The 27,045-nt window shown below is 41.5% G+C and overlaps 2 protein-coding genes across 3 annotated transcripts in view; both read left to right on the top strand.

The window, feature by feature from the left end:
- Positions 1–3,942, top strand: part of dock6 (dedicator of cytokinesis 6) — a 31,370-nt gene extending 27,428 nt beyond the window's left edge. Inside the window, exons 47-50 of the mRNA XM_084744580.1 lie at positions 583–726; positions 900–1,006; positions 1,102–1,275; positions 2,537–3,942. Of these exons, the coding sequence (XP_084600706.1) occupies positions 583–726; positions 900–1,006; positions 1,102–1,275; positions 2,537–2,579 (468 nt within the window). The 3' untranslated portion in view covers positions 2,580–3,942. The remainder of the gene's footprint in view (positions 1–582; positions 727–899; positions 1,007–1,101; positions 1,276–2,536) is intronic.
- A 2,438-nt stretch (positions 3,943–6,380) lies between these two features.
- Positions 6,381–26,905, top strand: kank2 (KN motif and ankyrin repeat domains 2). 2 transcript variants are annotated; one of them, XM_084743782.1, is made up of 13 exons: positions 6,381–6,527; positions 13,659–13,743; positions 17,584–17,666; positions 17,967–19,328; positions 19,539–19,748; positions 19,851–19,959; positions 20,941–21,555; positions 21,656–21,743; positions 22,676–22,895; positions 23,640–23,782; positions 24,030–24,230; positions 24,331–24,429; positions 25,372–26,905. In XM_084743782.1, exons 3-13 carry the CDS (start codon positions 17,630–17,632, stop codon positions 25,426–25,428), a joined length of 3,141 nt encoding a protein of 1,046 aa, XP_084599908.1. In that variant the 5' UTR covers positions 6,381–6,527; positions 13,659–13,743; positions 17,584–17,629; the 3' UTR covers positions 25,429–26,905. The 2 variants fall into 2 exon arrangements, with proteins under 2 accessions (XP_084599908.1, XP_084599907.1); XM_084743781.1 differs by having other exon boundaries at positions 17,967–19,343.
- The last annotated feature ends 140 nt before the right edge of the window (positions 26,906–27,045 follow it).

The raw sequence follows: 27,045 nt of genomic DNA, 5'->3' as shown, positions 1-27,045 counted from the left end.
TTTGGAGAAGCAGATATGCTCATCATGAAATGCCGCATTTGCATCAAATAAATTTGATATCCAAACTTTTGCTGCTGCCAGTGGAGTCTGGGTATATTCTAACAAGCTGTTATAAATTACAAGCACCTGTCTTTTAGTTATTCCTGATATTTTCTTATTTAAACCCATTATTGGATGAGTAATTGTTTGCTTGTCACACAGAATATTTACGTCCTGTATAGCAGAATGTATAGAAAAAAGGAATTAGATGACAAAGTCCTAAAATCTTGTTAAACCAGTATCATTCCTAATGTCTCCTACATTATATAAACGTCAGTTATACCATTGAGATGAGATAAAATATCTTTCTCCAGACTTTATTATGGTATTATTAAAATATTGCTGTTGGCATCCCATTTAGATTTCCAGTTATACATTTTTTCTTTTTCCCAAAAAGTTTGAATTGCATTAAGATTTTACTTAACCATACTTTGGTCTACATTTTCTGACAGAAAGCCCTGTAAACAAAATGTCATTTAATGAAACATGCTCAAACTGGAGTTTAAAAAAAGTTAGCTATTTCTGTTGTCTTTGGTTCTCCAGATCATTCTTGTCCCCATGGAGGTGGCCATTGAGGACATGCAGAAAAAGACTCAGGAACTTGCCTTTGCCACAAACCAAGACCCTGCAGACCCCAAGATGCTGCAGATGGTGCTGCAGGGCTGCGTGGGCACCACTGTCAACCAGGTCTGTTTTTTTCAGATACTGATGATGTATAACCATAATGCATTTAAAACGTCAAAAGCCCACATCCTCCTGGAATATTAATCCCAGCCTAATGGGGTTGAAAGTCTGGGTCAGTGTTTTAAGTAGTGACAGACATTCCTCAGCAGATGTGTAACAGTTTCTTCCCCTCACAGGGCCCCCTTGAGGTGGCGCAGGTCTTTCTCTCCGACATTCCTGAAGACCCAAAGCTGTTTCGCCATCACAACAAACTGCGCCTCTGCTTTAAAGACTTCACTAAGAGGTGATGACACACTCCACGACCCAGACACAGACTGCTGCGTAACTAATAAAAACAAATCCCAACTCCCTGTGTCTTCACTGCTCTTTCTCGTGCAGGTGTGAGGACGCCCTGAGGAAGAATAAAGCCCTGATTGGACCAGATCAGAAAGAGTACCACAGAGAGCTGGAGAGGAACTACAATAAACTGAAAGAAGCTCTGGGTCCTCTCATCAACCGCAAGATCCCCCAGCTATACAGAACCCTGCCAGCTCAGACTACGCAAACACAACGGTAACTCGAGACATTAAACACACACACACACGCCTCCGCACAGAAACACAAAATGAGCTCACGCTGCCTCTCCAATACCATCAAGAGCAACATAAAACCAAAGCTTATCATCCTCCAGGTCACAGACTCATACCTTCTGTGTTTATGACCAGTGAATAAAAGTGCCCACAAAATTCAGTGAAGTTTCTCAAAGATTTTATATTAGTTTGTTAAAGGAAGCTGATTCAGTTCTTGAAGTATTGTGGGCTGACTATGGAAACTATCACCATATGCTTTTTTTTGTTTTCATCTGCTTTTGGCATCAGCTCTGTTTTTGCATGTGAGGGTCTGAGGACTGCTGGTTCCTAATCGAAAACAGAGCTACAGTCAGCAGCACCTGCCAGAGCGATGCGTTAACACTGAGGACAAATTTATATTTTAGAAGTAGGTGTTTCTGCCAAACCTAACAACGCCCAATGTAAGTAAATGTGTTTAAAACATTATTGAGACAAAATGTGAACTGTGAACAGATAACCAGCACTGAATAAGATGATGAAAGGAGACACACATTTGTGCAGGATTATTAGTAGGACACCACAAAAAGATATAATTCACAGTTTTCACTGTAACTCAATTAAAGCTACTACAAGGAGTAGTAATGGTAGTAGTAGTAGTAGTAGTAGTAGTAGTAGTAGTAGTAGTAGTGGCTGCCACTTGGTTGGATCTTCTGTGAAATCAGATGAAGTGAGTGTTTACATTTTCACAGCTAAATTTACAGTGAGTAATTCTTTATCTAGTTAGGAAGAAGCAGAAGGAGATTTTTATTCAGATAATTTTCTGTTATATTTTGTGGTTACTACAGTGGAAACATACAGATTTTGTTGGTTCCAGCTTCTTAATTTTAACGACTTGCTTAACTGATTGTAGTAATAAAATTGATTTAAACATAGCTGCGCGGTTTAAATAGAACTTTTCTTTATAGCTCATTATGCTTACATTCTTACATTCAAACAAAATATGATTCTTGTCACTCAAACGAGCATCATTACAAAGGTTGCAAATTCTCTGGTTTCTGTCCAGCCCTTTATTTCTTCCAGTGAGCTGATGAATTCTAGTGTCATTCACTCTCAAATTACACGTAGCCTGTCTGTAGTTAAAATAAAGAAATATCCCAGAGTTCCATATTACACCTCAATTGATGCAGATTTTTAGACACATTTTTCAGCAAAATAAAAACACTTGGAAGTAAAGCATTCTGTATCGTCTTGCTTTTCTCTTACAGGAACTCCTACAGTAGGTCCAGTCTACGCAGAGTCGACTGTTGAGGCACAGCAAACTGGATACCAACACAGAAAAACAAGCTTCAGAAATTAGCCCCATCTCATCCCGTCTGTTCCCCTTCCCCCCCATCCATTTTGCACACCAACTGTCACAAGCACACACACACACCGTCCTCTTCTTCGTCTAGCTCGTTATTTTACCCACCCAACCCCCTGGCCACCCAGTCGTACCATAATCCCCCTCACCACTTCCACCACATACACACACTGACACACACTTGTCACCTCTTTCCCTGCTGAACCATCTCCCCCGTCACCACCACTCTCGCACCTCTGTAGGAGAAAACCTCGGCTGTTTATACTGGAAGGTTATCTGCACTGTAAACATTGTCATTTGGAGCGAGGCTCTGACATGTCAGCGTTTTAAACCAAGCTTTGAGACTTAGTCTCCTCACAGTAATCTCTCTGAGCTTGATCTGGTTTTAACTTAACTTTTCACAGCATTAGAGCTGCCAAACACAGTTTGTATCCAAATCATTCCAGGGTTTGTTCTCGAGTGTATCTGTTTTCCTTTTGCTTTTAGGGTTTGCTTTCGAAGAGGCTGTAGATTGTCTGTTTTGTGTCATGGCCTTATTTAATTTGTGAGAGACTTTTTTCTAAACTATGCCTGTTAGGGGTCACTGCCGGACTTAGTTATTAAATAGTCCCAGGGAGTTTTCTTTTTTTATCAGCAGACCAAATAACTGACATTCCTTCTTCCTCAAGTTGTCACATTTATCTGCCCATCTCTCGTTATGAGAATTCATTATGGAGAGGAGGTGGGATTGTTCTGTCGAAGCTCAGGCGTCAGTCCAGCAGGAGTGAACTGTGGCAGCAGTGTAAGAAGGAAATCGATTATTGTAAGGGGAATAGGCAGGATGGGATGTTCAAATGTGTTTTTTTAAACTGTGAAATTCTCTTGTAATGCACTGCAGTCACATCAGATGTTTATCACAGAAGCACTGCCTTCAGCCAGGCCGTCTCCCTCACCCACACAAATATGTTCAAACTGTGACATTTAACTATCACCCTGCAGTACAGTCAGATAACGGAATACATTTTTTGCCTGTGTGGTGTGAGGCAAGTCCTATTTTGGCTGTATTTAAACTGCTGTCAAAAAGCACTCCAAATGTCTTGTATGTGTCTAACACCCTGTTTATATTCATTGTAGCTATTTCCAACTACTGTATCTACTACATTGCACTATTGTAAACAAACTGCAGCACATTAACACTGTAACTGCTAAAGTATCTGAGCTTTTGTTAATTTACGAGGCTGGAAACTGTTTTTTTACCAATTAGATAAAAACATTTTTTTTATTTATTTACACTTTTTTTACTGCCTTCTATTAAATTTCTCTTCTTACGAATGTGGTCAGCTTTTATTTGAAGGCCTAAAGTATGGAATATTCCCTTCACATTTTAATAGAGTTGTTACAATGCCAGATATTTAAACTCTGATACACTACTAGTTTGAAAAATAATATCCATGACCTCTTTTGATAACACAGCAAAAAGAAAAAAGTCCTTGGCACACAACCTGCACAAAGTGCTGATGCAAGCCAAATTTCAAGCAGGAAAATAAAGACCAAGTTGAACAGAGGTTTTGAATGAGCACTTGAGCATGTCACCTATACTTTCAGTACTATTGAACATTAGCAACACACAAGCAAAACGTTTTATGAGGTGTCAAACCACTTTTGACAACCTTACACTGTAATTTGCAGTTGTAACAGACCTGTTTAATATCTCTAATGCTAGACCACAGTAATATATCACCTGAAAGACTTACATTTGGTTGAGATCTCTGTGTATTATCTGTTCATTTTTGTTATATGATTATGGTATTTTTTTTTTTTCTTTGAACTTCTTTATTTTGATCACTTTTTTACTTTATATTTAAACAAACAGAACAAAGTAAAAACAAGCAAACAAAATAGACAAAATACAAAAATGATACATTTAAACATACACATGCTCACAAGTAAATTAAACACTGTCTTATACATATTTACCTACTCATGTACTTTCACTTACAGTAACTCTTAGTTTAAGTTATTTCATGCCACTTGCCTCAAATTTTACTCTTGTCAAAGACAAAAACATGAATCTATCATCATATTCATATATATTTTAAAAAATATTTTAGTTTTCTTCTCTGGGTAAATGTTTTCGATAGATACGTACCTTATTCATACAAATTAACAACATGATGAAATGATGAATGAAAAATTAATGATGTTGCCATTTCCTGTTGGATTTCATCTTCAGGATAAATTCTTAATAAGGTTTGGAGTTTCTTGTTAGCCATTTTGTTGTATACTTTCTTCTATATCTCTGTTCAGTTGTGTTGAAGAACAATGAACAAAAAACAGCTGGTTTTGACCAGTACTCAACCAATAAGAAATGTCCAATGTTGCAAACTCAACACCCGAAGTTCCAGTACTTTTGGAAAGTATTTTATTGTAGTATTGTAATTTTGGAAAAAACATGCATCCTATAAACCTGAACACTTAAGGCTCTGTCCTAAATCACATTGCGTTATATATTCACACAGACCTGCACACTTCACTAACGTTTGTGTTACATGGATATAAAGACGAGGCAAAGATGTATTTGAGCAAAATGTCTTCCAGGCCTTTCTTTTCCATACTATTAGTCTAATTTCCTGTGGCAGTAGGACAGTCCACATTATAGCCCCCAATGTTTGTCAAAAGACTTGCAGTGGCAGACAGTCGGAGCTTAGGACTGCAAGTTTTCCAGTTAACAAAATCACTTTTTTCCACATACACTGGAGATGGACGTGACAAAGAAATAGAAGGTTACAATATCAACCAAGGTGATTATACAGTATATAAAAAAGGTTATTCTCAGGTTACAGCAGGCCCACACTGGTGGAAAACAAAATAGACGATTAATTAACATAACTAAGTAACCAAAGACATAACTAACAAAAAAGTTTTGTGACCAATGTGAGGTCTTCAACACACTTAGAAGGGAGGGTGAGGCAAGTTGGTTGCAATCTGGAACCTAACCACTAGATTCCACTAAATCCTCCACACTGGTCCTTTAAGTAAAAGATCTGAATACTTCTACCATCACTGGGGTCCTGACAGAGTCTTTTTTTGAGGCATACAGTCATTATCTACTCACCTTCGTGCTGATTGAAGGTTGGGTTCAGATTTTTAGTCAACGAAATGCTGCTGGGGTTTCATAGGAAGACAGCATTGCGGAATCTTCCGAACACTTTAAGTGAATGGTAACCAGTCTTCAGAGTGAAAAAACAACTAAAAGATGTTTAATGCTTCAATACTGCTCATCGGGTGTAATCCAAGTGTCCTAAAGCCCCAGCGTGATGTTCACTTTTGCATGCGCACGTGAGAGTGGCTCAAAGCTAAGGATCTACAGTGAAGAGTTAGGCCAAAAACATAAAAATAAAATAAACTTGGCATATTGGTCTTTTGGAGACTTGGATTACACCAGATGAGTAGTATGGAGGTCTAATGTTTTATTTCTGTTGTTTTTTAACATTTGAAAACTGGTCACCATTCATTTTTTTTTGTTTGGCTGTTTCTGCAACACTGTTTTCCTGTGAAACTTCAGCAGCGTTTTGTGGACTGAAAAACTAAACTTAACGTTCAATCAGCATGAGGGTGAGGAGATAATGACCGAATCTTCATTTTTGGGCGAACTATCCCTTTAAACTGCATTCAAAGCGATTGCAGGTTGATTGAGGTGTTTTGGGTTTCCCTGGAAGTCCTTTCCTGTAGGTCCAGGAAGCAACTTGGAGGCAGATGAAGGTCTCTCAGATGGTAAAGGACCCCTGTAAGATGGAGGCTGCTGGCCCTTTAAGAGGAGCAGGAGGGGGCGCGGAGCATCTTGGCTGCGGTGTTTTTGTCTCTCTGTCAGTGAGCGCTCCTGGGCCGAGGCGGCTGAAAGGATTTCTAGAGGGCAGGTAAGAAAAACAAATAAGTTGTTATTCCTCTGTGTGAAAACGGTCTCTGCCTCCTTTTTTTAATTTAAATGTATTTTAAAGCGATTCAGACGAGGCGCCTTCTTGCGAGTGAGACTTCTTTTGTGAAGCGTCGGTCCTGCCCATTCCCCGGTCCTCTCTCTCCGAAGTAACGGGTCCTTTATCCTCCAGAACCAGCCCAGCTTCACTTATACTCATATTACTACCTTCCGCTCCGTCTAATTATCCTTCATAATGCCTCATTGTAGTTTGTTTACCTTCAGAGGACAGTCTAACTGAGTCTCACGGTCGCTCCTCCGGTGCGTGCCTTTTTGTTCAGAGCATCACTGGAGGCTCACGCTGCACGGCGGCGGCGAGCGCCTTTACCGAAAAATCCCGGTAATATCATAATAATGATGATATTCCGATGTGAATTAAATGTGAGTCTGTTAAACTGAAATGTGAGTTTGCAGGTATCCTATGTTTTATTGGGTTTATGGAATATAATATGCGCAAATTGTCTCCAAAAGCTGTGCGTTTTCTTGACAGTATCTGTTAAATGCAGTATGTACAGTGTGTATTGTTATTTTGGAAGAGGGCTCGTAGAGAAGGGATTTTGCCACGCAGGCTCAACTTTTGTCTTAACTGATTAAAGCGGTGTTGAGTGTCAGGGTTGCAGCCAGTTTGCAGTGTAATACAGCATGTTGCATTTCTAAATCTTTACCACAGCCTCGTTTTTGAACGAGCAACACATTTGGGTGTGTTTGTTTGTTTCTGTTTGCCCCTCTTCATGATGAAACTTTTCCTCTTGCAACAATCTGAACCATTCTCGGATTTCATTAAAAAATCGAAAAAGCTCAGTGAAGACTGCAGGCTCAGGGGAGAGGGTGGGTCCGTCCGTGCATTCTGCAAGTTTTCATTACTTCCAGATGTTCATCAGCTTTTCGTTGCCGCTTCTCGCCCTCAGATTCGCTCCTCTCGCCGCCTGTGGCCGGTCAGTGCTCACTGAGGGCAGTTTGTTTCCTCTGAAGATGGATGAGGGCTGATGGAGTTTCCAGATAACGCAAAAGCTACAAGGGTCACTTACTCTAAACTGATAATTAGAAGATAATAATTAGTTAGTATTAGGCAAAATGCACAAATTGATGTTTTCTCATTGAGTGCGTGGTTGTTTTATCTTCATATGGAGGATCGTTTGTTTATTATTGAACTTTATATGGCAGGATGTCCCATGATATGTGCGGTGGGCTGTCCAGATTCATCAGTAAACACATCAGATGTTGTTTTGATGAGGGACATGCAGAACTTGGCAGGATGTGGGGGTGTAGTCATCAGCCCGTTACACTGCATCATACAATACACCACTGTCCTGCTGTTGTGTAATGGGCTGCTGGCTGTATTAAATCACCTACCAGTGAATAGCCAAAGATTGTAGCAGCTGCATGGCACTCAGATGGGCTTTGTGCTGTCATTCATGTCGTTATAAGGGCAGGTTGTGGCTCCATTGTAGAGCTACAATGATTAATTGACCATTAAATGATTTTTTATAATAAATTAATTAGTGATGAACATTTTTCACCATTTCCTGACATTTTATGGACCGAACAACTAATCACTTAATTGAGAAAATAATCCAGCTGGGTGGGAAAAAAGACAGAAAGAATTTGTTGCATTAGTTTTAGCTGAGTTTCCCTTATAAACAGGCAACTGAATATGTCCTTACTGTTTTGAGATCTGGTGGGTGTGAGTGTAAAAATAGGGGGAAATGACTCTTCCTCGTTTGTCTGGAGACCCCCTGGAATCTCTTTAGAGGCCCCTGGGAGTCCCCCAGACTGCAGTTTGGGAGTCTCTGGCCAGGTTTGTCAGCAGCTGGAGTTTCCTTCAGCAGTTTTTTTTTTTTTTTTTTTAAACCGAGCTGGAATGTGATTGTCTCATTACAGCATTTGGACCCAGGGGTGCTGCGGCGGAATGCAGGGTTATAAACCCCATTTGCACACTGGGCCACACGCCGGGCATTTAAATGGTTTAGCGGGGCTAATGAAATTACCCCCTGAACCTGCATGAGACTGTCTGTCACTGTCTAGGGTCTACCAGTGATTAGCTATTACTGCTTGACGAATTATCTGTTGTGGTCAAACAGTACACAGCATTAATGATCACTTATTTCCATGTGTTCCTGCCTCCAAAGCAGACAATAAATAAATCTTTTTCACGCATTACAGCTAGAGTTGTGATACTATGGGTGAGAGAAAATATCAATACACTTGAATATTGCAGTATTATGTTTTGTGATACTGCATCGTTTCTCAGCAACCTTGTATCCTGATACATGCAAAGACTCACAACATTGGTTCATTCTGTGTTGAGTTTAATCCCAGACCGCTACGTAGTAGGATGTCACGCTTCTCCAAATCCAAAATTTGATTTAAAGATTTAAAATTTAAAGCTACTACAAGCAACTTTATGAAATATTTTGTTAATTTTGGAGACCCCTGTGGACAAAAGCAGTAGTGCTGCCACCATAATAACAACAAAATATGAAAATATTTCTGTTATTGAAATTGTAAGCTCAGTTCAATGGATTCTTAATGTATTGTTGAAAGTGTAACACCCCGACTAAATAGCAGTGTTGTTATCTGTCTTCACTGTTCTGATTGCAAAAAAGTAAACATTTTAAACTCAGATTGTATACACACAGTGGTGTGTACTTTTAGACTAGGACCATTTCCCTGAAATTAGATTTTTTAATGAAACAGTCTCAATTTAATACTGACGCCTCTATATGACCTTCATAAGCCAACAAGACTGTGCATGAGAAGACTGAGTGTGTCTGTGTAGGTCTTAGTGCTTGCCACCAGGTCAGATTTGCCATGAAGACAAAATTACAGCGAATACTATGTTAACCAGTTAAAAGGAAAAAGGAGAAGATTCTTAATTAGACAATTTTGAAAGTTAGTAACTTTAAAAAACTAGCATCACTATTGTGTCCCCAGATTCTTGCCAATACACATATTTTTGTTTTTGTTTTTACCAACCTGTGCACAGCACTAGTGCAGAAAAAGTTACTGAATACTGTCTGTTTTTTTTGCAGCAAGCCACATATCAGGCAGGACAATAGGGACTGAACTGAACTGAGGTCTTGAATGAGCACTTGGAAATTTTTTTTTAGTTCTGGCACTTTCGATACTATAAGAATGGATATTGTATTATTTTAAACTCATGGTTTGGGGGAAAAGTATCAATACTTCCAATATTTTTGACTACTTTAATCACGTCAAGGTTCTTAGAGGTTGATTAATTTATAAAGTAGGAATAAAGATGTGGCCCAGTATTTCAGACGTAGTATGAGCCTGATTTGGTCAGCAGTGAGGGTTAATACTCCTACTTAACTATATTAGTTGAGACAACCAGTACAGTTATGTTTTCAGTGAACATATGGTCTAATCTGGCTTTTGAGATACTAGGGACAGTAATTCATTATCTGCTTGAATAATCTGACTTGATCTCCTTTAATACATTAATCACCCAGAAAAGCAAGATGGGCTTTTTTGTCCAGTAAAGCACATAAACATGTTGGAACAGTCAGTGTTATAGATGTTTACCCAGCCTGTTTTGTTGTCTTTATGTCCACAGAGTCTTTTCATTAACATTGAATCAGGAAGTAATTGATAAGATCCCTGAGAGGGAACCACTTAAACTACATCACCGCTGCAGTATGATTACTTCCTCTGCTCTGCTGTGCCGTCCGCTTGGTACCACAACACACGCTGACCTGAGCTTTTAACCCCAGCACTGCTCTGACCGGCTCCCCACCGCCCGTCTTTCTGCTGTCTGGACTTCGTCTTCCTCCCCTCCAGACCCCACAGTTTCCTCAAAACAATGCGGCGCTCTGGCCTCTCTGCTCGGCATCATTCTTAATCCCCACCTCCGCAACTGCACAGGAATTTTCTCCCAAATGCCCCTTTTTTTTTTTTTTTTTTTTTTTGTCTTTTTTTCCGGTGCCGCTCCTTGCTGCTCAACCCCACCCTTGCTCAGTTTCCTGTTGGAGGTCAGCACAATGACCAATAGCAGACTGGCGGGTGTTTACTCTGCTGCTGTTCCAGGAGTAATGGGAGCTGGCCAGCCCCTCCCCTTTGGCCTTACTGTAGTCAGCACCAGACTGCTCAGCCCAGCGCTGTCTGCTCTTCCATACCACCACTCCTTAATGTAAAAAACAGAACTATTTGTGGAAGGGCCGAGAGTCCTGGAGGGGAGGTCCCATCATGATTTCACTGTCCTGAGTTTAAAGCCCAAATTAGTCAAAAACCACATGTCCACCAGCAGCACAAGAGCATACTGTACTGCCGTGTTGATATGAGATCATCTGGCCTCGTTACGCATGGTGAAGGTCCCGTCTGACATGCAATGACGTACACCTCTCAGTCACTTCATGCTTGGTGACAAATGGCTGTTGTTGCTTCTACATTTAGCATACTTTCTCCGTTCAGGGGAGAGATTTGTTATAATTTTTCCTGATTTATTATTCATTCAGGACCAGTTGGCTGAATGGAGCCATCTGTGCTGCAGAGTGAGGAGGAGGACAAAGAAGTCTTAGTAGATGGATCAACAGCCGTGTCTCCTGTTGTGATCTTTATGTAACATTTAAAACTCTTCTGCATGTCTATGTTGAGGTCTCTGCGGCCTGTTACTCTGAGAAAAAAAACCCTCTGAGCAACAATCTGCTTTTTTTAGACAGACAAAGTGCAGCTTCTTGCAGGGATTCTCTATTGTCGGTCTATTTTAAGGGGTGGAATGCACAAATGATGGTAATCTTCTGGGCGGAGCCATTTAAGATTATGAGGAAAGGTCCTTTGAAACATTATATACTCATTGTGAGGAGTTCTTGCAGCCTCCTGTGTGATGTTTCTGATGTTCTTCCTGTGTTAACAGCAGCAGACTACTTTCTGGTGGCAATAGTAGGATTTGCTGTGATTCATACTGGTGGAGTCCAAATCTGAGAACGGCCATGGTCTTCTCATTCGAGAAGTTTCCATTTAAAACTCTAAGTTGCATTTCCTTTTTCTTTCCCCCTCCCCTATTACAGTTTTGCCTTTCTTTCCCTGCATTCCCACTCTTTTGCTCCCACCCTCCCTCAAATACTGTACTGCTCTCCTCTCCTTTCTCTCTTTCTTACCCCGTTCTCTTTTTTTTTTTCTTTTCTCGTTTACGTTCTCCTCCTTCTTGTTACTCTTTCTCCTGGGCTGGGAGGAAGTGACTGGGTTGTTTCTGGATCCTTCGGGAATAGAAAGATGGAGCTCCCTTTCCTGTAACCCTTTCTTCATCAGACCTCAGACTTTTGCAACGTTTTGCCACATCAATTAGCTCAGTATGACGAGAGTGGCGCATGCACTGCCAAAGCAGCGACCATCTGAGGTGGATTTTTTTTTTATCTGTTGGCAAAATGTTGCTTCTCATTGGGAGGATAATAAATCAAATTTATCATCACTCCGTCAGATTTATCATCAAGAAGACAGACAAATTAAAAACAGTTAAATCACTTGGCTTTCATATTACCGGTGCTCTTACCTGAATGAATCTACTTAAAAGCTGCAGCTGTGTTTGTTGAACTGTGGGAGTCTCCAGGCCTCGGTCAGTGTTGGTGTGTTGGGGGATCTCTGTGTTTTCATCTGCGCTGTGTGGGAGTCGATGGGAGTTCAAGTTGTCTCCTGTAAAGTTTGGTATTTGTCTTACAAAATATTTGCCATCTGCGGCAGCACGGGGTTATAACTAAATGCTCCACATAGTTCACTGTCTTTAATCCTATCCTTTGAGAGGGGTTTTTGGCATTGATATATAAGTTTATATCATCAGGTAGGGGTGCATTCATAATATTGTGTTATCTGACACAATTAGTAGCGCAGATAGCCATCAATTTTGGAGCATCTGGTACCTCTAGATCTAGACATCAATCACTTTGTTCTCCTCCTTGTCTTTCCAGTGTCTGTCAGTGTGTGGGTCCATAACAGCACTTCATCAACTGTTTGTTTGTTTTGAGGCAAATTTCCTTGCCACACACTCATACACACACTATTTCTCTCTGCCTCGCTGTCTGAGATGCCCCTCCTTGCTTTATATTAGAACCAGCTGTGGAACTAGAGGCTGAATGAATGGCTCTTTGTGATTTGGCCGTCGTTCCAGTCGAAAAGGTCTGTTTCTACCCCTACCCCTCCACCCTCTGCGGTATTGGCATGACAACACCGTGAAACAATTGACCGAACAACAGCAAGTCCAGTTATTATATTGTGCAAAGGTCACCCATCAGTGTGTTTTTGGGCTGCGAGACCCTCCGACAAAATGTCGACCACACTTGCACAGCAGCCTGACTCCGAGCAGCCGCAGCCAAAGCATGAGAATCAGCAGACACGGTCATGCTGCTTATCTGGTGGACACGCACGCAGTAGTTTGGCTACAGCGCACGGTTTAAGTCTGTGTTGTGCATGAAGGGAACGCATTATAAGGCTCATGAAATCAGTCTGGCTTTAAGTCTTTAAAGGTGAGCTGTGCACATGATGGCTGTTCCCACAAAAACAGGAGGGCGTGTGTGTGTACCAGTGGATTTGGGAGTGTTAGTCAGAGGCAAGAAAACAGAAAACATTGCCCAATCACATGACAGGGAGGCTCCCAGCCTTGAATTGATTAAAGAGCCTTGAATTGGTGAGAGGAATTTGGGGTGTGGGGGAAAGTGTTTCTAGAAAGCTGGGAGAGCAGCTATGCTCAGATCGGGGCTTCATCCATGCTGCACTACAGGGAGGTCAGAGAGTGATTGGCATTTCACGGGGGTATATTGTTCACATCCGGCGTGTCAGTCAAAACCACTGGAATGTTTTGGAATGTTTTTTCTGGCTTCGCAACCTATGTTTATAGTCTCATGAGGGGGCCACCGCTCTTTTGTAACCTGTCATAAGTCTGTTTTTATCTCAGTGTCAACAGAGCTACACACCTTTTAATGGAGTTTTACTGACGTACCCTGATGACTACTTGTGTAGATGTCTCCTTTTATTTTCATGTGATTCACATTTTTCTGGGCTACAAACTGCCACAATCAAAAACCGTGACCGCCAAAGTTCAAGTTTCATTTCTCCTTGTTTCCCACAGGTGCTGACTGTAAGAGTGCAAGAAAAGGAAGGGAGAGCAAGGAATCTGGGGAGGAGAGATCCTGTCCTTGCAGTGCGAACAGCTGGTATGAAGCGGAAAATAAATCCCTCTTTTCCTAATTCACAAACCATTCCCAAGCTTGAGCAGAATAGTAATCATCAAAGGCTGAGAGAGTCAGTGAGGCGGTGGAAAAATCCATAAAGATCTTCTCTGGGTGGTGGGAAGAGTGGTATTTCTGACTTAGCAATACTGGGGTCTAATCCTTTGTAATGGCAATAATAATAAGGTGACTCAATGAATGGAAGCAATGAGTTTGATAAACTTGGGAGAGCTGACCTCAAAACGAAGACTGGCATCTGAAATTACTTTTCAGGGTGGTCTCAATCCTCTGAAACACCAAAGACACGAGAATCTATATACATGTTATAAATCAAATCCAGTTTTTAATCCTGCAGATGCTGGCATGCAAGAATTTGAGCATAAATGAATAAACCAAAACTGCCTTGCGAGCAGTGCTCCCATTTAAGGATGTCCTTTTGTCCCCGAGACAGCAGAAATAGCACCTGGGACACAAAGATACAGCGTGTGGGACAATTCTGGGACAGTAGAGAAACCTATCATCAACAAATATGAGCATGAAATGTATGTCATTTTAATTCTTAGGTGGTCGAATTTGAAAAATGAGAGAGGGCATCAGCACAAGCTTTATGCTACATTGCATGCAGGCTTATATGGCTGTGAGGTTTAAAATAGAATATTTTACTGTGAGATGTAATTGTGTCTATGTAAATTTCCATCAGTGTATACAAATTAGAAAGCGGTTTGCATTTGCACTGCATCTTGCAGTAATATATTTATTGAACCAACAATATAAACAAGAAACAGTTACTGAACTGAAGAAGCTTCTTGGATGAGAGGCGAAACATCCAGTCCAGTTGCCTATGACAACCCTTGCTACGAATACCATGACCTGGATGACTGAGAATATTCACAGATATTATGAAGAAAAAACCCTTCACTTTGGTAGAATGGTTGTTTAGTCTTTGATAGCCGAGTGTAAATTTGGGATAGCTGCAGAGAACTAAAGGAAAAAAGTTCATTTCGACCCCTGCTTGCGAGTACAAAAACAAATGGTTTACGTTGGTTGCTGCTTGAGGTCAGAGAAGCTACAGTATAATGCAGTTATTCTCGTGACATCTTACAGGACATACCACAGACGTGTAATTTGTGCTGGATGACCTGCATCTTGCCCCCCGAGGGTTGTCTTAATCTTAATGGCAGTGAAGGGAGGGAGTAGACCAGGCGATGTTAACTTCCGTTAGCTTGGTATGTAGTTGTATGGGGAGGTAGGGGGCCGTAATGGGGGCAGGGCATTTGTCCTGGATGAAGCCCATCAGGGAAAGTCGCCTGAAGAATGGCAGTGTAGCGCTGGGGAAGGGCGCACACTGGTTTCTGTTCAGATGTCATCTCAAAGGAACTCTGTTTGAGAGCCGAGAGAGGGAGGAAGGTCAACCACTCCACCCCAGCACACATACACACACTCAGGAGGAGTACATAGACACATGCTAACACATCTGAAACACCCAGTGAGCCACTGTTAGAGAAGCAGATGTGGAGGCCTGGCGGTATGGGCGTCTGGAGGGGGTGATGTGGGAGGAATGGCCCGTGGAGAAGAAGTAAGGAGACATTTCAGTGAGTTTGTGTGTGTAGAGATGATTTAAAGGGATAGAAAACCGCACTGTGGGACTCAAAGAGGAATCAAGTGGACAGTGTCAGCCGTCTCGTCTGCTGGGCTGGGAGGTTTGGTCGCTAAACTGCAGATTCTAATTATATCTCATCAACTGTCCCCTGTCAGCGCTGTCCTCCACCCTCCTGTACACTCAGTTTCTCACATACGCATACATGCTCGATTTCTCCCAACCACTCCCCTCCTCTCTGTCCTGTTCTCACTTTCTCACACATAGCCAGGCGGCACTGTACGACATGGAGCATATAATCAATCTGACACTTTCATTCCATACTGCAGATAAACAGACACTCACACATTTGATTCAGTTACTTCAGATCTGTTAAAGCATTTCTGTGATGAAAGAAAGCTTTTGTGTAGGTTTTTTTTTTTAACTTGTATTTCACTTACATCTTTTTTCACTACACGTCCAGTGTAAGAACTTTTTTTTTTTTTTGACAACTTTATTTATTCTTTTCTCAAAACAATAAAAGATGGGATTAAGCACAATAATAACAATAATCACACTAGATTGAAAGGTACATTACCATTTTTCAGAGAAAACTTAAGCAGTTAGTGTCCTCAGTTCCCAAATGCTTGCTGTGTGGTAGAGATGATGTATCACAGTGGTAAACATGCCTCTCTATCAACTTTTTGTGGTGCATCAAATTCAAAACAAGCTTTTGTTAAAAATTTTATCAGTTTGAATATTAAATATGTTGTATTTGTGCTGTATTCAAGTGAATATAGATCAACATTTTACACAATGTCTAAACTTTTTTGGAAGTGGGGTTGTAGTTGTAGATTTTATGAGTAAACTCAGAAGGAAAAAAGACAACAACAATAGCAGCACAGTATAGAAGATGGTAATGCAAGGAAATAAATTCGGCAACCACACGCTAAAATATTGCTGCCTTAGCGTTGGTTCCCCATAAATTAAACAGTGTAATATTTTCTTATCACAATGGAATGGGGAGTACTTTTAGTTCGTTCAGTGTTAAAAGGGGTCTGTATGTGCATGCGAACAGTATTTCCACTCGTCATAGTGTGTGGCAATCTTGGTATGAGAGGGTGATGAAGGGGCACAGATAAGGGAAATCGCACCAAGACATTAAACTGACTACAGAACTTCAAAAATACCAAGTTAGTCAGTGTTTCCAAGTGCCCTACTTTTCACGAACGAGCAAGCACTGTCTAGGGTCACAAGATAGCAAGAGAGAGAGAGAGAGCTTGACTTAGAGAGGAGAGGCTCTGTTCCTGCTGAAGAAACAGAAAAGCAGCCTTAAAGTGAAGTGAACTGAGTATGCCCTAAAAACAAAGGGGAGTTTTGCAGTCCAAACATCTGATCTTAGCTCCTTGAAGTAATATACCGATGTTCAACTAGCTAATGCCATGGATAGCTTTAACATTACATCCCCAGTTCCCACAAAGTGATGTGACCTAGAAAGTTAATCTTTTCCAAGCAGGCACAAACTCAGAAGTATTGGCGTTTTGGGCTCTCTGTCATTGCTGGCACTGGGCTGCTCTCTGTGGGAGGAAAAAGCACAATCTTTTGTTTATAAAGGGTCAAAATGCATTACCCCTCCTGTGAAAAATGCATTGAAGTTCTTAGCAATTCACTGTCCTTTCTGTGTTGAAGGAATGAGCAAGAGACTGTGGAGGGAATGAGAAAAAGACAGTGACGAGCTGAAACCTCCTGATCATCAGCTGATGTTCAGAGGGGGAGAAAGCAGCAGGAAAACATAAAAAGAGGACAAATAGAGAAGAAACCGGAGGGGGAAGATGTGGAGAAAGTGAGAGAGAGAGTGTCTGTAAACCCTAAATTGAGAGGCGAAGTTAGCGTGTACAGATGATTCCTAATAAGGTTGTAACTGGCAGTCTCAAACCTCTGTCCTGGAATTAGCTGCCAGGAAACTTTCCTCTGTTACTCCTCTTCTCTGAATGCTAAGAACAGAAACAAATACACAATCGACTGTGACCCACTACGCTCCGAAAAATGGATGAAGTCAGAAAGAGTGGAAGGAGGGTTACGAAGTAAAAGACCATCACACAAAAAACAATGCAGTCAAAAAGAGCAATACACTATTGCTGGAGCACAAAATCACAGTCATACACATAACCCCTGGTTTGTTATTTCTGCAACTCTTGCTGTATTTAAAAAATATTTGGTACAAATTCATCATGTTTGTTTCTTCGCAGGTGAGAGTTAGTGGGTGACTGTTTGATTAGCCGCCACGGGCTCATTATGGCTCAGGTGCTGCATATGGACCCAGGCTTCCCAGGTGCTGCTTCTTTTTATTTTCTCTAATACTCCTCTTCATAATAATGATGCTATTTTAAGATAATTAATTCTTTTTGTCAGGGTTTAAACTGTCAGACAACTTCTAAGTTATTTAACAGTTGTACTGTCCAGATGCTTTATAAGGTCAGGTTAAAGAAACTGTGCCATTCCACTTTGTACCTAATTTGGTGATTGTTTCATAAATACACAATAGCCCAAAGTTAATACTATTTTCTAAAGTCTGAGCCCAAGATTAGACACAGATTTCCGTTTGTTTAAAGTTGATTTCCTTCCCCCTCAGGGAAACTCAACCCGCCTGCTCCCCCTTCTATGCACGGCAAAGAACAGGAGGCGCCCTACTCAGTGGAGACCCCCTATGGCTACCGTCTGGACCTAGACTTCCTCAAATATGTTAACGACATAGAGAAAGGAAACACTATCAAGAAGGTGCCTATCCAGCGCCGACCACGCTATGGCTCCTTGCCCCGGGGCTATGGCTACACCGGCTCCTGGTGGACCTCCACAGAGTCTCTGTGCTCCAATGCCAGCATGGACAGCCGGCACTCCTCCTTCTCCTACTGTGCCCCAGGCTACCACACGTCACAGAGGCCCAGTTTCAGCACTGCCCGGGTGGAGAAGACCCTGTTGGATGCACGCAGGAAGCTGGAGGAGGAGAAAGAGGGGCGGAGATTCTCCAACCTTGGCAGCATGCACAGCAGTGTAGCAGGCTCTAACACCTCTCTCAGCAGTGCACACAGTTTCAACCGAGCCCAGGGTGGAAGCGGATCCTTCACCCCATTGAGTTCTGGCCTGTCCACTCCAGTGACCCCAACACCAGCCCACCTACAGCATGTCAGGGAGCAGATGGCTGCAGCCCTCAGGAAAATAAGGGAGCTTGAGGAGCAGGTGAAGACCATTCCTGTGCTACAGGTCAAAATCTCTGTGCTGCAAGAGGAGAAACGGCAGCTCAGCGTCCAGCTAAAGAGCCAGAAGTTCCTGGGTCATACTCTGGGCTTCAGCCGAGGTCGTCCCCGTGGTGAGCTCTACATTGACATCCCTGAAGAAGAGGCGAGCAACGGAGCTAAGAGCAGCAACATGCCAGCAGGGCCACTGTCTCCCACCACACCTGAAGGCTCCAAGCAAGACTCAGGGTGTGAGATTGAGGACACCGTGATTGTGGGTGGAGCGAGACCAGATGCAAAGCGGGAAGTGCGTACCATTGGAGTGGGACCAGAGGACTTGAGGGGCAGTCGTCAGGTGGGAGTCGGGGTCAGGGAGGAGGATCTGGGGCTGATGCCAGAGACAGAAGCGCTTAGGAACCAAGTGGGCCAGCTTGAGGGCAAGCTAAAGAGGACGATGCAGGAGCTGCAGGCTGCACAGCAGCAGGCTACAGCAGTCCAGAAGGGCCCTCAGGCAGAGCATCCAGTCATGGCTACCAGTATGGGTTGGCAGGAGCCACAAGGCTGCAGCCTGCACACTCTAGTCAGCTTCACACAGCTGCCCCAACAGAGGGAACAGAGGACTGTGGGAATCCAGGTGTACACACTGGAGCAGCCGACTGTGGTGGAGGTAGGCACTCTGCTCCGAGCAGAGACCTGCAGCTCCCCCACCCTTCAATCAGCTGGTGGAGTCGTGGAGGGCCTCCACAGAGGACAAGCTGAAGGTCTGGATTCAGCTGGTAGTGTATGATCAGAGACACTGAATTACAAATGTATAACCTTTACCCAAGCAGTCTAATACAGATCAATGCAACAGGCCTTTGATATTTGTTGATAATGTCAGAGATGTTTTGAACCAACAACTTTGAGTCTCTGGTATTTTTTGTGCGCGGAAAATAAGGCTGAAAAGTTGAAATCTTGTTTCTGTCTCACAGACGGGCCAGTTGAGTTGCCAATTGCAGTCAGCTCCAAGCAGGTCCGTGATGTCCTAAAGAGCGAGTTGTCCACTTCGGTCCCTGTAGCTACTCCTGTCATCGCTGTAGGCACATCTGGTACTCAGATTGGCATATTGCATTCTAAAGAGGGAGAGACACACCTGCATACATGCACAGAGGCTGTCCAGTCACAAGAGGGCCCTAAGACAGGTAACTTCACTGATATCTGGTCAAAAAAAACCATTGATCATTCTGACTTGTTCTAACCACATCATGATCTGCTGTATGTATAATCACTGGTATCTTTTCCAGCCTCATCTCCCCAGTCCTCTCTGAGGTCCATTATGAAGCGGAAAGCAGAGGGTGAACCAGGATCTCCGTCCACAAAGAAAAACCTACAGTTCATTGGCGTCAATGGAGGGTAAGTGTCAGTCATTGCTAAGCACCAATCAATTGTCTTCTTCCACTGAGCGCTGTGGCAATTACTTCAGGTGATGAGGAAGGAGGAACACACACCAGTGTTGGAGAGGTACTGACCATGAGAAAATTCAGGTGTGGAAGAAGATAGTCACACACTCATAGCCACGATAATAATTTACCAACTAATCTAGTCTAGCCAAGAGTATACTGTCAGGCTTACAAAATAGAAATGCATTTTTATGTCCTACTTACGTACAGTGATAAAACAGGTGTGAGTTGCAAAGAGGTGGAGCTGTTTCATGGTGACTACATTAACATGCACAAAATATTCTGTTTTTTGCCCTTATTCTGAAAAAGAAAATATTCCCCCTAAGGTGTTTATGTGGTTAATGACTAAGGAGTAACGTACAGTGACCAGGAAATATTAATTTCAAATTTATTTTATGGATTTAAAAAACATTTTATTGCTTCTCCAAAGTTAATGATCAGAACTGTGTTCTGTTTTTTACAGCAATGGTCTCTTATACCTAGCAACGGTCTGCTATATAGAGTATTAAACAAAGTCGTGTAATAAAATTTAATGTTCCACTAATATTCCTCTTTACATGCAGCCATGTATGCTCTCATTATGGAAAATGGCTGGAGCCACTTCAGAAATTTTGCTTCCTTGTGTCAAAATAGTAATTTATCGAAGTTTTTTATAGTCTTCCACTGATGGTGGTTTGTTTGATTGTGTGAACAGCCTCCTGCCTTCCTTCATTCAACCACCTTGAAAATCTCACTGTCGCTATTTCCACATATCCACAAAACCTGTTGACATCCAAGTCATTCACATGATGTAAACGTGGGTGTGTTTTTCCTACTGCTCAGGAATGTGGGCTTCAGAAAATCAGAAAATGCTGCATCTGAAATCAGGCCTAATTCAAAATATCCAAAGGGAATGTGCTGTTTATAGTCACTGAAATGTTTTCTTGTCTTGCAGCTATGAGTCAACATCCTCAGATGACAGCAGCAGCGAGAGCTCAGATGAGGGGAGTGACTCCAGCGAATATCATGAAGCCCGAGAAAAACTACCAGAGTCAACAGTCCAGCACCAGCAAATGACCCACAGCAAAGATTCCCTGCCTCCAGATAACAACAGTGTACCTCAACAGACTGCCGTCAAACTACCAGCCGTCATTCCAGACTCGCAGCAGAGTCCTAACCAGTCTGCGACTGTAGACGCAAGACTGCCAGACAAAGACCCTCAGTCACCAGCGACGGACACTGTTGTGCAAAATTGTGCCTCACAGCCACCAGTCTCCAATTCCAATTTAACTCCTCCATGTCCAGCAAAAGATTCTGCCTCAAAAGAGACTGAAAAACACACAGTCACCCAGGAGATCACCTCCACATCATCAAGCACTGAATCCTCTCCTGATCAAAGCTCCATTAAGTCCTCAGTTATCTGTTCTTCATCGCTGTGTGTCACCAAAACCACTGAGCAGCAATACACCGCCCAGTCAGAAGCACCTGTCCTCTCCAGCCAGTCAGAGTTAAAACCGGCAGCCGACAGCATCACGAGTGACACTGCCACAGCATCTGCCAAACAAGTCAGGTAAATGTACAAAAAGTTAACAGACTGATATAATATTAATGCTACTATCAAGCGTGTGCATGAGCATCAGTGACTTATGTTGTCCCCTTGTCTGTCTCAGCCTGGAGCTGAGTGACAGCCTGATGTCAGCTCTTCATGCCCTGCAGAAAGCCCTGGGGGAACCCAATGCGTTCAGCCAACAAGGAGCAGTAGGTGTTCATTTAGTTCACTTTATTTAACCACTCAGAATCAATACTTCTTTGCAGGAAATCCAGCCTTCACATTCACAACAACAAGCAGAAGTCTGACTCTAACAAAAGTGGCCTGATTTTTAAACTACAGGTTTCTTGCAATATAAATTGTTTTGCATTTTTAAATATTTGAATTAGTCAGGAAAACATTGTTTAAAATGCATATGTCTATCTAGCCTGTTGTGCTATTTATCATCTATATTGTTTCTGCTGCAGAGATGTCTGCCTTCTTTCCAACACAATGGGACTAAATGGCACACAGCTTGTGATGCTGAAAGTGCCAAAAAAAAAAATACATTTTTAAAAACTCAGCAGCAATATGCCTTTCCAGAAATCATGACCTGATTACTCAAGATAATCCACAGGCTTTTTTTATGAGCAGTTTTATGTAGGAACTATTCTCTTTCTATGGTAGAAACAACAGGAACTTTTTTTCTACAAAAGAGATTCCTGGCGAGGTTTTTTTCTTTTTTGCACTTTGGGCCTCACAAGCTGAGTGACATCTAGTTCCATTATATTCAAGAGAAGGTAGACATCTCTATGGCTGATATCTCCAAAACTCTGCAACTCACACCATAACAAACTAGTTGGATAAATAGCACTACAGGTATGTATTTTTGATTTTGGGGTGAACTGTCCCTTAGCTTTTGTAATGCAAGGACATTTAAAAATGAGAAAAGGGTTTGCTTCACTGAAAACTTGGCTGTTTCATATTTATTTATGCAACAACATTTTTCCCATGTGTTTTTACAGAGATTTGGTTCACCTTTTTGATTTTGGTATACTCGCCATGGTCAGTGTGCATGCCTGTGAGCTGTGCTCTTATATTTCTCCAGCAGTCTGTCAAGTGTGTGTGTGTCTCTGATTGTCCCCATTGTGTCTGATCTCAGAGGGCAGCCTACACCACTGTGCTGCAGGAATGGCTGCGTGTCTCCTGCCACAAAGCAGCCGACACGGCAGTTGTCAAGGCCTATATGAGCACCTTCGCATCCATCTCCCCTCAGCTACTGGAGTTTGTGATCAACATGGCCGACGGCAACGGGAATACAGCGCTACACTACACCGTCTCCCACTCCAACTTCCCTGTGGTAAAACTGCTGCTGGACACTGGTGAGCTGTGTGTGAATGTCTATGTATATGTTCAGGATTGTATGTGTGTGTGTATGTGTGTGTGTGAGAGAGAGAGAGAGAAACAAGGAAGAGAAGAGATTACAAAATTACAAGTGAGTGATATGGGAACTAAGTATCCATCTCCATAAATTAAGGATATTTACTAAAACATTGAAACATTTAAAAGTCAAACTCCTCTTCATCCCATTGAGTCAGATGTTTAAGTATTTCATCTTTTCAACCAGTAGTTTTGAGTGTCACATAGACTTAAACAGTGGTGGAATGCAACAAAGTACATTTACTCAAGTACTGTACACATTAGATGTACGTGTTGTGTCCTTGAGTATTTCCATGTAATGCAACCTTATACTTTTACTCAGACAAATATTGTACATTTTACTTAACTAGATTTGTCTGACTGCTGACTGATCTGCCTAAGTTACGAGTTACTTTTCAGATTTAAATTTTTCATCTTTTATGGATTGGCTGGAAAATCTATTGTCACAATCTGATTTCAAGTAGAATCCGAAATAGATATAGAATTATAGTATACAGAAATAGCTGAGCTTCTCATGGATGATCTCAATTGTGTGTCTTTGTTACTTTTACTTAAGTAAAGGATCTGGATGCTTCTTCCACCACTGGTCTTAAAAGATTCCCGTCTCCATCATGTCATACATTCCTGTCATTGTTTGTGCTGCTGTTGTATCACCTGTCACACTGATTGCCCTATATACCTGACAGGCCTGTGTAATGCTGACAAGCAGAACAAGGCGGGCTACACGGCTATCATGCTGACAGCTCTGGCTGCCTTCCACTCTGACAGTGACCTTCAAACCGTCCTGCAGCTGCTGCGCACAGGGGACGTCAACGCCAAGGCCAGCCAGGTGCGCCCTCTACTGCTCATTAGGTTTTGTGCATCTCCACACACGATCAAACCAGACCAGGACCTAAAGGAGCATTTATGTGTTGTTCAGATCTCTGCTTTCTAATGTGTCTGATGACATTGCAGATTTTGTCACCCATTGCAGCATGTAAACAAATGCAGTCTGAATGACAGCATTTTTTTCTCTGAGATTAGATCGATGTACATGTTGAAGATGAGTTTAAAACTTGTTAAATGCATGTTTGTAGGCTGGTCAGACGGCGCTGATGCTGGCGGTCAGCCACGGTCGAGGAGACATGGTGCGGGCGCTGCTGTCCTGTGGAGCACAGGTCAACATCCGTGATGATGATGGCTCCACAGCACTCATGTGTGCCTGCGAACATGGTCATGTGGACATTGTGCGTCAGCTACTGTCTGTGCCAGGCTGTGATGCCACTCTCACCGATAATGTAAGCGTATATTTCCCCCTCTTTTTCCTTTCTCTGTCTGTCTCTCTTGTTTTGTTTTGGCTAATTCTGCCCAAACCCATCATCCTCTCGTCTGTTACAGGATGGCAGCACTGCTCTGTCCATTGCCCTGGAGGCCAGCCAGAATGACATTGCTGTGCTTCTGTACGCTCACCTCAACTTTGCAAAGCCTCCTTCCCCCGTGAGTACTTTGATACTGTTGTCATTAGGACTAGGACTATAACCCCAATTTCGCTAAAGTAAGGGTGTTGTGTAAAACATAAATAAAAAGGGAATGCAATGATTTGAAAGTAATTTTCATTTGTATTCAATTGACTGTGGTACAAAGACAAGATATTTAATGATCAAACTGATACATTTGTTGTTTTTAGTAGTTATACACTCATTCTGAATTTGATATCTGTAACACACAAGGCCAACAAAAGACTGAGAAAGTTGTGGAGTGCTTAAAAGGCTTTGGAAATGTGTTGCGTATTATGAGGCACAAAATACGACAATGGGAACCCCAGACTGTCGAGCACCTGAAGTTGTACATCAAGCAAGAATTTTCACTTGCAAAGTTTCATCAAGTAGTGCTCCCAAATGCTAACTGAGTGTTGTTGAAAGAAAAGGTGATGCATCGCAGTGGTAAACATGGCCCAGTCCCAACTTTTTTGGAAAGTGTTGCAGGGATCAGATTCAGAATGAGTGTCTATTTACAAAAAACAACAATAAAGTTAATAAAATTGAATAAAGTAACGCAATAACTTAAAGTTAAAGTTTGAACATTAAATATATTGTCTTTGTACTGTATTCAGTTGAATATAGGTCAAAATGTTTGTGCAAATCATTGCATTCTCTTTTTGCTTACTTTTTACAAAATGTTTTGACTTTTTTGGAATTGGGGTTGTACCAGAAAATAGGTCATCAGCTCAAACAAAACTCCTGGAAAAGACTAAACATCAAAAAAAATTTAATGCCTAACTGTATGATATAATGATAATGACACACATTTGTCATTTTTCTTCCAGCTTTATGACTAGCTGTGAGTGTAACTGTACACAATGAGTTTTTTACAGTTCATTATTAGTTCATTAAGGACATCCAAGCTTTAGACAATGACACCTTGTTTTTTACCGTCTAGGTTTCACCAAAGTCTCCTCTCTTGGGTTCCTCTCCTCCTGCCAGTGAAACAAAATGAAGCCTGCTTCTTCTTCAGGTGACAGCAACTCTACAGCCAATCCACACCAACTACTCATATTACAGCGTGATTTTCTTTTTCATCTGTGTAATTAAGAGAAACAGTGAGTTTGTGTGTGTTTGTTTTCACCCTCCATAATCTAAGTACATTATAATGTGCAGATAATTACATGACAGCTTGCACCATTGTTATTATGCATTGCTTTTTTCACACAGCGTTTTTGTTGTTGTTTTGTTATTTTTTTGTTCACAGTGGTAGTTGAAAACATGGACTTCTTCTGTGGTACAGTCTGAGAAACTGACCATCTAGTGACTGTGTAGTAATCAGTCCAGTCTTGCAATGATCCCGTCGTCAGCCCTGTTTTAGTGCCGCAATTCAAAGCTGTTCACTAAATTACATTATACAGGTCATTATTATACACTTGTTTTAGTCCATGTGAATCTCATGTTAGTTGTTATATAGAGTGACGTGTTTTCATTGTAATGTGTACAATAACTCTTACACAGTAGCATCATTAAGTGTGTGACCATCACTGTCATTTGGAATAACGAAAGCCACCCCTCTCATGGATAAGTGTCCTTGCATCAACTAGCTCATTGGTGCTACAAAAATATAATACAGAAAACACCATTTCAACAGTATATTGATATTTATACACAAGATTTATTTACTCTAGAGTATTTTTGATATTGATTTTTTTTAGTCTGACTCAATTCAGGACCTCCAAGGATTAAAATTTTTATTTCCCAGGCAATGGTTAATTTATGATACATTTTTAACCAGAGGACAAAAATGAATTTCATGTGTCGACCGCATTTTCCAAAATAAACCCAAAGATGTATCTCTCCTGTCAGCTCTGTGACACTGTATATTGTGGTGATAATATTAACACAGGCCTAGCACCAGTGTGACGGAAGAAAGATGTCAACATTACTCTCTGAAGGCTACGGTACTTATGATCTTTGTATTTTTATACATGAAGGTATTTTGTATGGTTGTAAGGAAAGATTAGAGTGTATCTGTGTTTGTAATATTCTGTGCTTATAAGATTTAACAAGACTTAGTTGAGAAATGACTGAAGATTTGTCAGGGAACCAGAAAGTGACTGACTGGGGTCTTTAAAGGACATGCCATCATGTATGATGTGAATATCAAAATAATATATGTCAATATAAACTCGTAGTTATTGTGCCTAAAATCAGATTCCTTGAACAAAAGTGCATAGGCTATTGATGTCAAAATTTCTATTACTTTCTAAAGATTTTTTCACAATTTTCATATTCACTTTTAAGCAACTGAATTTTTTATAAATTTGCAAGTTTTTAATTTAAGTATCTATCTTTTTATACATTTAGAGTTTTTAAGCTCACACCTACTTTATGTAATCGCACAGCTCTTTAGTTCATGTTTCATGAAGGTTTACGTCAAATTCTAGAGTGTGTTTTTCAATTAATTAATAAATGTGGACCACATTGTTTCTATTGCATTTATTCATTCAGTATCATGTACATTGTTTGCATGTAAGTTGCCACCAGTGATGTAAAAACAAGTTAAATGGTTTGCACTAGCCAAAGTGCTGCAGCCTAGTATGGTCTAATAAAGTCATATAACAATGGC

This window comes from Lutjanus erythropterus, chromosome 19, assembly GCF_056507025.1.
Source record: "Lutjanus erythropterus isolate fLutEry1 chromosome 19, fLutEry1.hap2, whole genome shotgun sequence".
Classification (NCBI taxonomy): Eukaryota; Metazoa; Chordata; class Actinopteri; order Lutjaniformes; family Lutjanidae; genus Lutjanus; species Lutjanus erythropterus.
The sequence above is the reverse complement of the archived record's forward strand: the minus strand, read 5'-3'. Positions and strand labels throughout refer to the sequence as shown.

Excerpts from the sequence above, each read along its gene's own strand:
- kank2 (XM_084743781.1), top strand. The coding sequence starts at position 17,630 with ATGGCTCAGGTGCTGCATATGGACCCAGGCTTCCCAG. Across the intron at positions 19,344-19,538 it reads TGAAGGTCTGGATTCAGCTG|ACGGGCCAGTTGAGTTGCCA; the intron begins GTAGTGTATGAT and ends TCTGTCTCACAG. Across the intron at positions 19,749-19,850 it reads ACAAGAGGGCCCTAAGACAG|CCTCATCTCCCCAGTCCTCT; the intron begins GTAACTTCACTG and ends TATCTTTTCCAG.